The following is a 16,204-nucleotide window of genomic DNA, read 5'->3' as shown; positions in this document are numbered from 1 at the left end:
CTTATCAGCATTAAACTCCATCTGCCATCTTTCAGCCCAATTTCAGTTGCAAGATTTCATTTGGATGTTTTCAGAAGGTAAAGCCCACTGTTGGGAAAATTTAAAGGTTCAAAAAGGTTTGTTTTATTGTCGAAGTATGCATTACAATGCAGTTCTGATATTTGTCTTCTCCAGATTGACATTAAATACAGAAAGACCATGGGTGTTGATGAAATAAAATATCTTTCTTTTTCAATCTTTTTATTAGTTTTATAAAAAAAAACATAACATAATATTATATTAAATAGGTTATGAATACAATAGATTTGAAATTAAGTTGGTAACAAGATAACAATATCTTATTAAACTGTCAGCGAAAAAGGATCATACAATATCAATCTAATCTATATTGATTATACATGAAAAGATTAAAAATAATCATCAAAAGAAAAATGTAAAATATAAGAAAAAATGTATATTTAAGGAAATAATAAAAAATAAACCTAAACTAACATGGGCAATAATAATATTTTATAAGTATATGATAGTGTCAACAACTCCGGAACTCCATACCAGAACAAGAATAATAAGAGTTAAGGTCTGGAAGAAGTCAAATTAATTCATATGAAAGGGTCGAATGAACGGTCCCCAAGTTTCTTCAAATTTAATTGATGAATCAAAAATAGTACTTCTAATTTTTTCTAAGCTTAAACAAGAAATAGTTTGAGAGAGCCACTGAAATGTGATAGGAGGATTTATTTCTTTCCAATTTTGTAATATAGATCTCCTGGCCATTAATGTTACAAAGGCAATCATTCGTCTAATTGAAGGGGAGAATCGACTATCATCTTCATTTGGTATACCAAAAATTGCAGTAATGGAATGAGGTTGTAAATCAATATTCCAAACTGAGGAAATGGTGGCAAATATGTCCTTCCAGTAATTATGTAAGGTAGGACATGACCAAAACATGTGGGTCAATGAAGCCACATCTAAATGACATCTGTCACATTGAGGATTAACATGAGAATAAAACTGAGCAAGCTTATCTTTAGACATATGAGCTCTATGTACAACCTTAAATTGTATTAAAGCATGTTTAGCACATATAGAAGAAGAATTAACCATTTGTAAAATTTTTTCCCATTTTTCCGTTGAAATATTGTATTGAAGTTCTTTTTTCCATTCCTGATTAATTCTACCTGATATCTCTGGTTGTATCTTCATAATCATATTATAAATAAGAGCCACTAATCTCTTCTGACAGGGATTTAAAGTAAAAATCATATCTGAAAAATCTATCAAAGTTGAATTAGGAAAGGATGGTAAAACTTTATACAAAAAGTTTCTAATTTGTAAATATCTAAAAAAATTAGATTTAGGTAATTTAAATTTGTTAGAAAGTTGATCAAAAGACATCAAACTACCTTCAGAAAAAAGATCGCGAAAACATATTATACCTTTCCTTTTCCATATACTAAAAGCTTGGTCTGTTAAAGAGGGTTTAAAGAAAAAATTAAGTAAGATAGGGCTATCAAGAATGAAGTTTTTTAGATTAAAAAATTTACGAAATTGAAACCAAATTCATAATGTATGTTTGACAATAGGGTTAGATATCTGTTTATTAAGTTTAACTAAATCAACAGGGAGAGAAGAGCCAAGAACAGAAAATAAAGAATATCCTTGTGTACCATTACATTCTAAATTTACCCACTGTGGGCACAATGGTAAATCTAAATCTAATTTCCAGTATAATAAGTTCCGAATATTATTCGCCCAATAATAAAATCTAAAATTGGGTAAAGCTAAACCACCATCTTTTTTAGATTTCTGTAACTGTCTTTTACTTAATCTGGGGTTTTTATTTTGCCACACAAATGAGGAAATTTTTGAATCAATGCTATCAAAAAAAGACTTAGGAATAAAAATTGGTAAGGCTTGAAATAAATATAAAAATTTCGGTAAAATCATCATTTTAACAGCATTGATCCGACCAACCAATGATAAGGATAAGGGAGACCATCTAGTAGTAAGTTGTTGAATTTGATGAAGCATAGGTAAAAAATTCAATCTGAATAAATCTTTATATTTCTTGGTAATTTTTATACCTAAATAAATAAAATTATCAGTAACAATTTTAAATGGTATCCTGTCATTCAGTAAAGTTTGTGCATTTAAAGGGAAGAGTTCACTCTTATCCAAATTTAATTTGTAACCAGAAGATGAAATAAAATATATCAACCCCCTCCCCACCCAGCATGAAAAAGAAACAGAACTAAATTCACAGACCCCAAAGTCAACCCCCCACAGCAAAAAAAAAACCACAATAACAATCAACAATCTCAACACATAAAAATCCCTGACCCCTGACTCACAGGAAAGAACAGCGGCAGTAGCAACAAACCCCCAATCCCTTTCCCCAGCCGTCTATCATCCACAAGAAAAATTAAGGAAACCGATATAAAATACGGTTCATAAATCTCAGAATACATGAAATGCCTTTTTGTTTGCATACAAGAGCAGTGCACAAACTCAGTACTTCCATATAGCTCTGATATTTCTTATTAAAGCTAATCTTTTTCTCTATTTAGAATGGATTTTTATCAGCACTACCATATCTCTTCTGTTGGATATTGATGATGAGTGCCGGAATGATTGCTGATTACTTGATCAAAAAACAGAACTGGACTATATCTACTGTTCGGAAACTATGCACCTTAATAGGCAAGTTCTTTCAATTTGGGGGGGGGGGGGTTGCTTATTTTATTGATGAGGAAGTGCTGGCCGTTTAATTGAACTTGTTCAGGATATATTTTTTAAAAAAACAGAATTGACAGATTAAACCAATAACACCAGATTAATAAAATAATTGGTTAAATAATTAAATTGCTAATTAGCTAGGATAACTAATGTTGTTCCTTTATTTAAAGTGCATAGCAGGGATAATCTAGCTAATGACAGGCTGGAGAGCTATTGTAGGGAAATTAATGGAGAAAACGCTAAGTGGCAGGATTTATGTCCATAAAGTCCAATTAGAGAGTCAGCATAGTTTTATGATGTGGACATTGTGTCTCACTAATTTGATTGCATTTTTGTGGAAACAACCAAGAAGTCTGATGAAGGCCGAGTGATTGCTGTTATCTATGTCAACTTCATGTGACAAGGTCTCACATGGCGATCTCTCCAAAGGGTTAAAGCACATGAGAGCTAAGGTGAGCTGGCTAATTAGATTTAAAAATTAGCCTGGTGGTAAGAGTCAGAGGGTAGTGGTGGAAGAATGTTTTCTGATTGAAAGCCTGTGGCTAGGGACATACTGGAGGGATTAGTGCTAAAACTTGGCTGTCTGTAATATATTTTAAATTTTTCATATATATGAAAGTAGGGGAATGATTGGTAAATTTGATAATATGAAAATTGGTGTCGTGATATGAATAGCAAGGAAAATTGCCTAAGACTGCAGCAGGATATAGATCAGTTGGAAAGTTGAGTAGAGCAATGGCAGATTAAATTTAACCCCAACAAATATGAGGTAATACATTTTGAGAAGTCAAAGAGTAGGATATATACAATAAATAGTATTGTATATTGTACACTGACACCTTCACCATAATTTTGGTGGGATTTTAACCAGGCTAGCCTGAAAAAGCCACTAAATAATTACCATCAACAAATCACTTGTAATACCAGAGGAAGCAATACACTGGATCATTGTTACACCACCATCGAGAATGCCTACCGTGTTATTACACATCCTCACTTAGGAAAGTCTGATCATCTGGCTGTACTTCTACTCGCTGAGTAGACAGGCAAGTCTGAAGACTGCAGCACCAGTAGTGAGAACCAAAAAAGTATGGACAAGGGAAGAACTTCCAGAACTGCTTTGAATTGGTGGACTGGACTGTTTTCAGGGATTCATCTTCAGATCTGGTTGAGTATGCTGTAGTTCATTAAAACCTGTGTGGATGGGTGTGTGCCTGCGAAAACTTTCTGTACATTCCCAAACCAAAAGCTGTGGATGAGTCAGGAAGTACATCGCTTGCTAAGGGCTAGATCTGTGGCATTTAGGTCTCATGGCTCAAGTCTGTACAAGAAAACCAGTTATGACTTGCAGAGGATAATTTCAAGAGCAAAGAAACAATTCCGAGCGAGGTTGGAAGTTCCCACCTGCTCCAAAAAGGCAACAATTTCACCAGTGCCTAAGAAGAGTAGTGTGAACTGCCTTAATGACTATCGCCTAGTGGCACTCACATCTATGGTGATGAAATGCTTTGAGAGGGTGGTCATGGCTAGAATCAACCCCTGCCTCAGCAAGGACTTGGACCCACTGCAATTTTATCACCGCAATGGGTCTACGGCAATCTCAAGGCTCTTTACACGGCCTTAGATCAACTGGACAATACAAACACCTACATCAGGATGTTGTTCATTAACTATAGCTCTGCGTTTAAAACCATCATTCCCAGTCCTGATCAATAAGCTGCAGAACCTGGGGCTCTGTACTTCACACTGTAATGGATCCTTGACTTCTTAACTGGAAGGCCACAATCTCTGCAGGTTGGTGATGATATCTCCTCCTTGCTGACGATCAACACTGGCGCACCTCAGGGGTGTGTGCTTAGCCCACTGCTCTACTTCCTCTATACCCACGACTGTGTGGCTAGGTATAGCTCAAAAAACATCTATGAATTTTTTGGTGATACAACTGTTGTTGGCAGAATTTCAGATGGAGATGAAAGGGTGTACAGGAGCGAGATATGCCGGCTAGCTGAGCGGTGTCGCAGCAACAAGCTTGCTCTTGGTGTCAGTAAGACCAAAGAGCTGATTGTAGACTTCAGAAAGGGTAAGATGAGGGAACACAAACCAATCCTCAAAGAGGGATCAGAAGTGGAGAGAGTGAGCAATTTCAAGTTTCTGGGTGTCAAGATCTCTGAGGAACTAACCCGGTCTCAACTTATCATATCAAGGCAAGACAGCTGCTGTATTTCATTAGGAGTTGAAGAGATTTAGTTTGACACCTAAATCACTCAAAAACTTCTGTGGATTTACTGTGGAGAGCATTCTGACAGGCTGCATCACTCTCTGGTATGGGGGTGGGGTGGGTGGTGTACTGACAGATCTTGGATATGATTAGCTAATAGTTAAAGAATGAGCATTAGTACTGTATGAATAAAATTTGTACTAAAGGGAATTTCAGAAAAATAGTCTCCTCTGTATGGAATTGAATGACCCTTACCCATTGATCTACAGACCCCATTTCCAGAAAAGTTGGGATATTTTCCAAAATGCAATAAAAACAAAAATCTGTGACATGTTAATTCACGTGAACCTTTATTTAACTGACAAAAGTTCAAAGAAAAGATTTTCAATAGTTTTACTGACCAACTTAATTGTATTTTGTAAATATACATAAATTTAGAATTTGATGGCTGCAACACACTCAACAAAAGTTGGGTCAGAGGCATGTTTACCATTGTGTTACATCACCTTTCCTTTTAATAATGTTTTTTAATCATTTTGGAACTGAGGATATTAATTGTAGTAGATTTGCAATTGGAAATTTTGTCCATTCTTGCTTGATATAAGACTTCAGCTGCTCAACAGTCCGTGGTTTCTGTTGTCTGATTCTCCTCTTCATGATGTGCCATACGTTTTCAATAGGAGATAGATCTGGACTGGCAGCAGGCCAGTCAATCACACGCACTCTGTGTCTACAAAAGTGTGGTCTGGCATTGTCCTGCTAAAATAAGCATGGACATCCTGGGAAGGGACGTCGCCTTGATGGCAACATATGTCTCTCTAAAACCCTAATATACGCCTCAGAGTCAATGGTACCTTCACATACATGCAACTCACCCATGCCGTGGGCACTGATGCACCCCCATACCATCACAGATGCTGGCTTTTGCACCTTTTGCTGATAACAATCAGGACGGTCGTTTTCATCTTTGGCACGGAGAACTTGACGCCCGTTTTTTCTGAAAACTAGCTGAAATGTGGACTCATCTGACCACAGCACACGGTTCCACAGTCTTTCGGTCCATCTGAGATGAGGTTGGGCCCAGAGAACTCGCCAGCGTTTCTGCATAGAGTTGATGTATGGCTTCTTCCTTGCTTAATACAGTTTCAAGTTGCATTTCTGGATGCAGTGACGGACTGTGTTAAGTGACAATGGTTTTCCGAAGTACTCCCAAGCCCAGGTGGCTATAATTGTCGCAGTAGCATGACAGTTTCCTAGGCAGTGCCGCCTGAGGGCTTGAAGATCATGCACATTCAACAGTGGTTTCCGACCTTGTCCTTTACGCACTGAGATGTCTGAAATCTCTGAATCTTTTCACAATATTATGTACTGTAGATGTTGAAAGACCTAAATTCTCTGCAATCTTGCGTTAAGAAATGTTCCTTTTTAACTGGCTAAAAATTTTCTCGCAAATTTTGGCACAAAGGGGTGAGCCACGATCCATCCTTGCTTGCAAAGACTGAGCCTTTGATGGACGCTACTTTTATACCCAGTCATGATACCTCACCTGCTACCAATTAGCCTGCTTAATGTGGAGTCTTCCAAACCGGTGTTATTTGAATATTCTGTGCACTTTTCAATCTTATTTTAACTCTGTCCCAACTTTTGTTGAGTGTGTTGCAGCCATCAAATTCTAAATTTGTGTATATTTACAAAATACAATTATGTTGGTCAGTAAAACTATTGAAAATCTTTTCTTTGTACTTTTGTCGGTTAAATGAAGGTTCGCGTGAATTAACATATCACAGATTTTTGTTTTTATTGCATTTTGGAAAATATCCCAACTTTTCTGGAAATGGGGTTTGTAGATTATAAGGAAACATGTCTGTCATGTCCATTACTGTTGAGAACCCTCAGGATTACAGATGTCTCAATCAAGCCCTACAAGTTGAGCCAATTCAACTTTTCCAACTGATCACTCATTCCTTTCTTTTTCAATCTTTTTATTGAATTTCATATATATATATATATATATATATATATATATATAAAAAAAACATAACATAATAATGAATAGGTTATAAATGCATTAGACTTGAAATTGAATTAATAATAGGATAACAATATCCTATTAAAATATCAACAGGAAAACATAGTACATTATCAATCAAGCCTATAATAATTATATGAAAAAATAAGAATAATCATCAAAAGAAAAAGAAAAAATTGTAAAAATACAAGCAAAAAATATATATTGAGAAAAAAAAGTACTAAACTAAACTAACATGGGCAATAATAACAGTTTATTTGTATATGATAGTGCCAAATACTCTGGAACTCCATACCAGAACAAGACTAGACAGAGAGAAGGTCTGGGAGAGGTCAAATTAATTCATATGAAAATGTCGAATGAACGGTCCCCAAGTTTCTTCAAATTTAACTGATGGGTCAAAAATAGTGCTTCTAATTTTTTCCAAGCTCAGATAAGAAATAGTTTGAGAGAGCCACTGAAATGTGGTAGGAGGATTTACTTCTTTCCAATTTTGCAATATAGACCTTCTGGCCATTAATGTTACAAAAGCAATCATTGAAGGGGAAAACTGATTACCATCCTCATTTGGTATACCAAAAATTGCAGTAATAAAATGAGGTTGTAAATCGATATTCCAAATTGAGGAAATGGTAGCAAATATGTCCTTCCAATAATTATATAAGGTGGGACATGACCAAAACATATGGGTCAATGAAGCCACATCTGAATGACATCTGTCACATTGAGGGTTAATATGAGAGTAGAATCGAGCAAGTTTATCTTTAGACATATGAGCTCTATGTACAATTTTAAATTGTATTAAAGCATGTTTAGCACATATAGAAGAAGAATTAACCATTTGTAAAATTTTTTCCCATTTTTCTATTGATATATTATATTGAAGTTCTTTTTCCCATTCTTGTTTAATTCTACCTGATATTTCTGGTTGTATCTTCATAATCATATTATAAATAAAAGCCACTAATCCCTTCTGATAGGGATTTAAGGTAAAAATCATACCTAAAAAGTCCATTGAAGTTGAATTGGGGAAGGATGGTAAAATTTTATGTAAAAAATTTCTGATTTGTAGATATCTCAAAAAGTTAGATTTAGGTAACTCAAATTTGTTGGAAAGTTGGTCGAAAGACATCAAACTACCTTCAAAGAAGAGATCACGAAAGCATTTTATACCTTTCCTTTTCCATATGCTAAAAGCTTGATCTGTCAAAGAAGGTTTGAAAAAAAAATTAAGTAAAATAGGGCTATCAAGAACAAAGTTTTTCAGAGTAAAATATTTACGAAATTGAAACCAAATTCGTAATGTATGTTTGACAACAGGGTTGGATATCTGTTTATTGAATTTAACTAAATCGGCAGAAAGAGAAGAACCCAGAACGGAGAATAAAGAATATCCCTGTGCCTCATTGCATTCTAAATTTACCCACTGTGGGCACAATGGTGAATCCAAATCTGATTTCCAATAAATTAAGTTACAAATATTATTTGCCCAAAAGTAAAATCTAAAGTTAGGTAGAGCTAAACCACCATCTTTTTTTAGATTTTTGTAATTGCCTTTTACTTAACCTAGGATTTTTATTTTGCCACACAAATGAAGAAATTTTTGAGTCAATGTTACCAAAAAAAGATTTAGGAATAAAAATTGGTAAAGCTTGAAATAAATATAAAAATTTCGGTAGAATCATCATTTTAATAGCATTAATCCGACCAACTAATGATAAGGATAAGGGAGACCATCTTGTAGTAAGTTGTTGAATTTGATGAAGCATAGGTAAAAAATTCAATGTAAATAAATCTTTATATTTCTTGTTAATTTTTATACCTAAATAGATAAAGTTATCATCAACAACTTTAAATGGTATCCTTTCATTCAATAAAGTTTGCGCGTTTAAAGGGAATAAATCACTCTTATCCAAGTTTAGTTTATAACCAGAAAAACTACCAAATTGAGCCAACAAGGATAAAATAGCGGGAATAGACCTGTCAGGATCAGAAATATATAACAACAAGTCATCAGCATAAAGTGATAACTTGTATAATTTCTCATTGCAGGTAATACCAGAAATATTAGGAGATTCACGAATAGCAATGGCTAAAGGTTCTAATGCAATATTAAACAATAAAGGACTTAAGGGACAACCTTGTCTCGTACCACGAGATAATTGAAAAAAAGATCTGTAATTATTTGTAAGAACAGAAGCAACAGGTTTATGATATATTAGTTTGATCCATGATATAAAATTAGGACTAAAATTAAAATATCTCAAAGTGTTAAGTAAGTATACCCATTCAACTCTATCAAAGGCTTTTTCAGCATCTAGTGAAATAGCACATTCTGGAATTGTGGGTGATGAAGTATAAATTATATTAATCAATTTTCTAATATTAAAAAAGGAATACTGATTCCTAATAAAACCAGTTTGGTCTTCTGAAATAATCTGTGATGGTACCTTTTCTAACCCAATAGCTAAAATTTTTGTAAGAATCTTAGAGTCTACATTTAATAGTGATATAGGGCGATAAGATGCACATAAAGTGGGATCCGTATCTTTTTTAAGAATTAGAGAGATAGTAGCTTCATAAAAAGACTGAGGTAATCTCTTCTTAACAAATGCATCATTAAAAATTTCACATAACCAAGGGGAAAGCAAAGAAGAAAAAGTTTTAAAAAATTCTATAATATAACCATCAGGACCAGGAGCTTTCCCTGAATTCATTGATGAGATGGCCTCTCCTATTTCGGCCAAAGAGATAGGAGCATCAAACAAGCTACGATCTTCATCTGTCAGTTTGGGAATATTCAAATTGTTAAAAAAGTTATCCATCATGGACAGATCGCCATCAAATTCTGATTGATATAAAGGATCACTCATTCCAGTATCAGTCTCAAAAAAAATTTCTCTGAACTGCTTCCAGCATTTACAGCCTTTCTTAAGTAAACTGTCCACTACTATTCACATTACTCGGGATTCAGGCTCACCAGTGTCCCATATAAATGAATAATACTCTCTCTACATTTGTATTCTGTTTCCCTAAAATTAAGCAACAACGTTGTGTTAGCTTTTCCAATTGCTTAATGTTGAGTACTATCCATTCTTTTGAATTGTAATAGAGCATGCCAGTCTCTTGAAATTTCAATCTCTCACCATTTAATGAATATACTGCTTTATTATTTTTCCTGGCATATTTCATATTTCATATTTTTCTTCAACATTTCATTTGTCAGCAATTATCCAACTCATTTAACTTGTTAAATCCCATTCTGGTTTATTTATGTCCCCTTCAAAGCACATCTTCCTACTTATTTCTAAGCTATATAAGCAGCTAACTTAGCAGTCATGTCTTCAGTCCTTTCAAGTTATTATATAAATGTTGAAAGTTAAGGCTCTGGTAACAATCCCTGTAGGACACAGATCATTACCAACTAGAAAATGAAACATTGCCTACCCAGCTTACTGTCAACCAATACCAAATATTACCAGTAATTTTTTTCCCATTACAAAAGATAAAGAGATAAAGCTTAGCTTTATTTATCACATGTACATTGAAATATACTGTGAAAGGCATCAATGTTTCTGAGAATGTTTTGTGGGCAACCCGCTAGTGTCACCATGCTTCGGTGCCAACATAGCATGCCGACAACTTACTAACCCTAATCTGTGTGTCTTTTGGAATATAGAGGAAAACTAGAGCACCCAGAGGAAACCCACCTGATCACATGGAAAATGCCAAAACCCCATACAGACAGTGACAAGAATTGAACCCCTATTTTCCAATCACTGGAGATTGTTATATGCTACCATGCCGCCCAGAAACATATACTTAACTGTTCTACTTGCCATATTCCAATGGTTAATTGATATTTCAAAAAATGTAGTAACTAAAATCTGCAGAGGATTTAGAAATATTAGCATCTGAACAAGAAAAGTTGGTTTTACTTATAGAGTATCTGTAACAATTTTTGTTTTGTTGTAGGTATGATTGGGCCTGCAATATTTCTGGTTGCTGCTGGATATGTAGGCTGTAATTATGAAGTGGCTGTATTGTTTTTAACACTATCCTCTGCGTTAGGAGGCTTCAGTATTTCTGGATTCAACATTAATCATTTGGATATTGCTCCATCGTAAGTAAACCTGTTTTAGCGAAATGTTTTTTCTGAAGTGATTTAGAACTTACTTTCTCCACTTCTAGCAGTTTGATGTTCTCCTGAAATTAACATCAGAAGCTCTCGGAATGTTTGGGTGATTTCTTTTATCCTTTTATCTGTGATTTTTGTAGTATCTCCCTAATGTTAAGGGAAATACTTGATGCACCATCAATAACTCTTCAAGACGTGAGGCGAGATATTGGCTTTTATTGACTGGAAGAAAGAACAAGCAGCAATTGACCACCATGCTACATCCTGGAGACTGAGAGGCAGGGCTCAGGCCTCAATCGCCTTTATACCGGGGTCTGTGGGAGGAGCCACAGGAGCAGTCAGCGGGGTGGGGGGGGGGGGCGTGTCCAGACAGGTATATGTAGTTCACCACAATACTACAAATGCTTTCAATACAATTATTCTGTTTATTTGTATCTACTTTGAATGCCTGCAAAAAGTGAATCTTGGGTTAGTATATGGTGCTATATAGGTACCTTGAAAATAAATTTACTTAAAGTTGTTACATACCCTGTAACTGGGTCACTTACCAGCAAAGATGGAGAGGTCCGTTGAAGTCTGATGGTACTATTTTTAACAGTATTTATTGATAAAATACACAAAAATAATATCAATGCAAACATACAGATAATATACGTCATCAATACTAAATCTAAAAGCGCGGGTATAATAATAATCAATAAGAAATAGCTCTATCGTTGTCTAGGGGATAATGTATTGTCCGATGGAAATATAGAAGTCAGTTTAGTTCATTCAAGCTGTAGGCTGCAGCCTTTGGTTGGAGTCAAGAGAAAGACGGAGGTTTAACTTGCCCATTCCTTTTATGATGTCAATCCTTCGAGAGTCGTTGGGGGACTGATTTCCCCTTTGTTGTTAGCTAAAACCGTTCTTCCATGGCAAGACCCACCCATTCCGAGGCAAATGGAAAGGGACGCATGTGGGCTGTTTCCACCGGCTTCACTATTACGCTGTTACAGGAGTTCTAGCGTTTCTTCTGGTGCGTCTAAAGGGGCTGTTCCCCAGACCCTCTTTTATCCTGACTCACAGGGTCTCAGATGTCAATCAGGTTGGGATGATGCAATCCCTCCACCAACCCCCCCCCCCCTCCCTCGGTTCATTGCCTGGGGCTTCGATGCATCGTACAGGATTTAATACAGAATTCCGTCTCCAAGAGACAATAGCCGGTATCCATGGTTCCGCCTTTCGGAGGCCAGGACACATTCCAAACTCTGTGGATTCTGCATGTCTTTCTCTCATTTCCTGGGTCTCCTGAACTGACTCAATAGTGATCTTGCGATTCTCAAAAAGGAGGGGGCTACCCCGCACCCTTCGGCCCCTCAGAGCTGTGGCACATTCGTAACAAAGTAAACATATAAAAATGGAGATTTGTTGCATATTTACACATTACTTACATAAACTGGAAGAATTAATGTTAGCCATGTTTGCATTTGTGTAAAAGCTTATTTACCCCTTAAAACCCACCCTCACTGTTAAAGAGCCCAAAAAAAATTAAGACCAGCAAATTTTAGTCAGGTGGACACAGAATGACCAACTGCTGCCCCTATTGATTTGCCTTCTCTTCCTCATTTGCCATTGTTCCCCCAATTGTCCTGCTGTGTAGAGGAAATATTTTAGACCAGTGGTGTTAAAGGCAGAAAATTCTCCATTTCGAAAGTCATGATATTATCTAAAACAAATGTCAAATTAGTAGAAAATGCTGGGTGAAAATGCTCAGGTTTCAACGGTGATTTAGACATGGCAGATTAGACATCACTGATATTTTTATCATTTAAGATTCCCATTTTGAATGGAATATAGGTCAAAGTTTTAAGCATAATTTTAATGCAGCAATGGCAAAAATACAGACAGATGCTGGAATCTGGAAATCTGGAACCACAAGCAATCTATGGAAGAACTCTGGGTTGAACACCATCTGTCCTGGTTTTGGGGTGGGGGGGGTGGGGTTGTGGGGAGAAGAAGAATTGATCGGAAACTTTTCAGTTCCTCCCCCCCCCCCCCCCCCCCCCCCCCCACCTCCACAGATGCTGCTGCTCAACCTGCTAAGTTCCTCCAGCAGATTATTTATGGTAAAAATGTAGTACTGATATACTTGACCTTCCATGTTTATTATACATTTGGTGGCCACTTTATTATGTGCAGAAGTAGAACCCAGTGTGGTTGTAGCCGTCCACTTCAAAATTCAAAGTGCTGTGCGTTCAGAGATGCTCTTCTGCACAGTACCTTTGTAACACTTAACTATTTTAGTTACTGTCACCTTCCTGTCAGCTTGAACAAGTCAGGTCATTCTCCTCTGACCTCACTCATTAATTAATAAGGCATTTTCATCCACTGAACTGCCAGTCATTACATGTATTTTGTTTTTAACCATTCTCTGTAAATTCTAGTGTAGGAAAATCCCAGGAGATCAGTTTCTGAAATACAGGTTGAGTCTGCTATATACAAAATTCCAAAATCTGAAAACTTCTGAAATCTAAAATTATTTTGAACACTGACATGATGTCACAAAGAGAAAATTCCACAAGGTTCTAGGAAGGTTCCCAAGCCATGCACACGTCTCTGTGCACCACAGACAGTTCTGAGAAGTGGCTTCACATATGCGATGAACAGGTTAATGAAAAATAGAAAAACACTGCAGAAGGGAAAAAGTTAGGGTTTTGATCATGTATTGAAGTGGATTCATCAGCGTTGGAGTGAACATTTGCCACTTAACTGTATGCTGATCATGAAACAAGCAAAGACCTATCATGAACTGAAAATTGAAGATAATTCACCAGGCGGGTTGCAGAAAGTTAAGAAAAGGCATGGCATTAATTTTTTAAAGATTTGTGGTGATAAAGTGTTTCCTGAAGCAACAGAGAAATTCCTTGATAAGTTTGTCAACATTGCTGAAAAATCTAACATGCTGAACAGTTGCATCACTACATTCAGTATGTGTGATGAACAAGTGTAAGATAAAGATTGCTCACCAGTAGCACATAAATTCAGAGTTGGGAATGATGGTGATCCCAGGCTGTCTCATTTTATATTTCAAAATCCAAAACACTTCTGACCTCAAGCATTTCGGATAAAGGGTACCTAACCTGTACTCAAGCCACCCATCTGGCACCAACAATCATTCCACAGCCAAAGTCACTTAGCTCACATATCTTCCCCATTCTGATGTTTAGTCTGAGCAGCAACTGTATTTGTTGACTATGTCTCTATGTTTTTATGCATTGCGTTGCTGTCAGATGATTGGCTGCTTAGACATTTGCATTAATGAGCAGGTTTACAGATATACCTAATAAAGTGGCCACTAAGTGTATTTTTGATCTAGGCTAGGAAGCAGCACTGAATAATGTAAATTCTAGCTTCAAATGGCCCATCTAAAGTGGTAAATATAGTTGCTGTTTACAATTTGGACAGCAATGTGTACAAAATTGAATTTTTTTAGTCACTCGTTTTAACAACCACTAAAACCAAATGAGTTGAAATGACTTAAATATGTAAAAGCATAGTTTTTATGCTTGGCATTGGACTATAAGCATGGGAGTTGGACTCCAACCTATCACTGAGCCGGTGTATGAGAAGAGAGTTTTTCACTTAGGTTTGACCTAAAGATTAAAAAGACATGCTTCGCAGCAGTTTTTGGGAGTTAGACTGCAACCTATCACTGAGCGTGAGTCATTAGAAAGAGCAAATTCATATGAGGCAGGTTGTAAAGGTGTGGTGTGGCTTTGACAAGGTCTTGCTGGGTTAGGTAAGCTTCTCTTTTTTTCTTTATTCTTCATTCCTGCTCTGTTAGGGCACAGATAGTGCAGTGCGAATGGCTTCAGAACAGTGTTTTTTTTTCTGTGTGTGAGGTATGGGAATTCTGGGGGATTCCCCAGTCTACTGATAACCACATCTGCACCATAAGGGAGAATGAGGAGGTGATTGATAGGAGCTACTGGGAGGTAATCACCCCCAGGCTGCAGGAGGCAAGTAGCTGTCAGGGTGTTGTCAGGAAAAGGAGGGGAAATGGGCAGCCAGTGCAGAGTACCCCTGCACTTGATTAATTAGTCTGTAGTTAGCATGGTTTGCTTAAGGGAAAATTTTGTCTGACAAATCTGTTGGAACTCTTTGAAGAAATAGCAAGCAGTATAGACAAAGGCAAATTGGTAGATGTTGTGTACTTGGATTTTCAGAAGACATTTGACAAGGTGCCACACATGAGGCTGCTTAACAAGTTAAGAGCCCATGGTATTACAGGAGAGATATTAGCATGGATAGAGCATTGGCTGATTGGCAGGAGGCAAAGAGTGGAAATAAGGGGAGCCTTTTCTGGTTGGCTGTCAGTGACTTGATGAGTCAATTAGCCTAACTCTGGTCCTATATATTAAGGTCATTGTGATAATAGTACGAGTCTGGTAATGCAGAGGTTGTCGGTTCAAATCATATCACAACAAACTATGTAGTTAAATTGAAGTTCAAAGTAAATTTATTGTCAAGGCATATACGGTATCTGTCACTATACACTACCCTGAGATTAATTTTATTGAAGGCATTCACAATAATTACAAAGAAACACAATGGAATTAATGAAAAATTGCACGCAAAGATGGATAAACAGCTAATTTGCAAAAGACAACAAATTTTGCAAATGCAAAAAGCAAAACAAAATACTGTAGTAATAATAAGTGATAAATATTTAGTACATGAATTGTAGAGTCCTTGAAAGTGAGTCGACAGGTTGTGGAATCTATTCAGTGTTTGGGTGAGTGAAGTTATCCATGCTGGTTCAGGAGCCTGATGGTTGAAGGCTAATAACTGTTCCTGAACCAGGCAATGTGGCACCTAAGCCTGTTGTACCTCCTTCCTGATGGCAGCAACGAGAAGAAAGCTGGCCTGGATGGTGGGGGACCTTGATGGTGGATACTATTTTCCTGCGACGACTATCTTTGAGGATGTGCTCCATAGTGGAGAGGGCTTTACCTCTGAATGTCTAGCTGTATCCTCTGCTTTTTGGAGGATTTTCATTCAAAGCTACTGGTGTTTCCATATAACTGTGGATCAACCACTC

The 16,204-nt window shown here is 36.6% G+C and overlaps 1 protein-coding gene across 2 annotated transcripts in view; it reads left to right on the top strand.

Moving 5' to 3' along the window:
• slc17a5 (solute carrier family 17 member 5) overlaps positions 1-16,204 on the top strand; it is a 55,676-nt gene that overhangs the window by 35,432 nt on the left and 4,040 nt on the right. For both annotated transcript variants that reach the window (XM_059982098.1, XM_059982099.1), the window contains 2 exons: positions 2,571-2,703; positions 10,962-11,109. In XM_059982098.1, the coding sequence (XP_059838081.1) occupies positions 2,571-2,703; positions 10,962-11,109 (281 nt within the window). The remainder of the gene's footprint in view (positions 1-2,570; positions 2,704-10,961; positions 11,110-16,204) is intronic.

This window comes from Hypanus sabinus, chromosome 10 (assembly GCF_030144855.1).
Source record: "Hypanus sabinus isolate sHypSab1 chromosome 10, sHypSab1.hap1, whole genome shotgun sequence".
NCBI lineage: Eukaryota > Metazoa > Chordata > Chondrichthyes > Myliobatiformes > Dasyatidae > Hypanus > Hypanus sabinus.
This window is presented reverse-complemented; position numbering and strand designations above follow the sequence as displayed.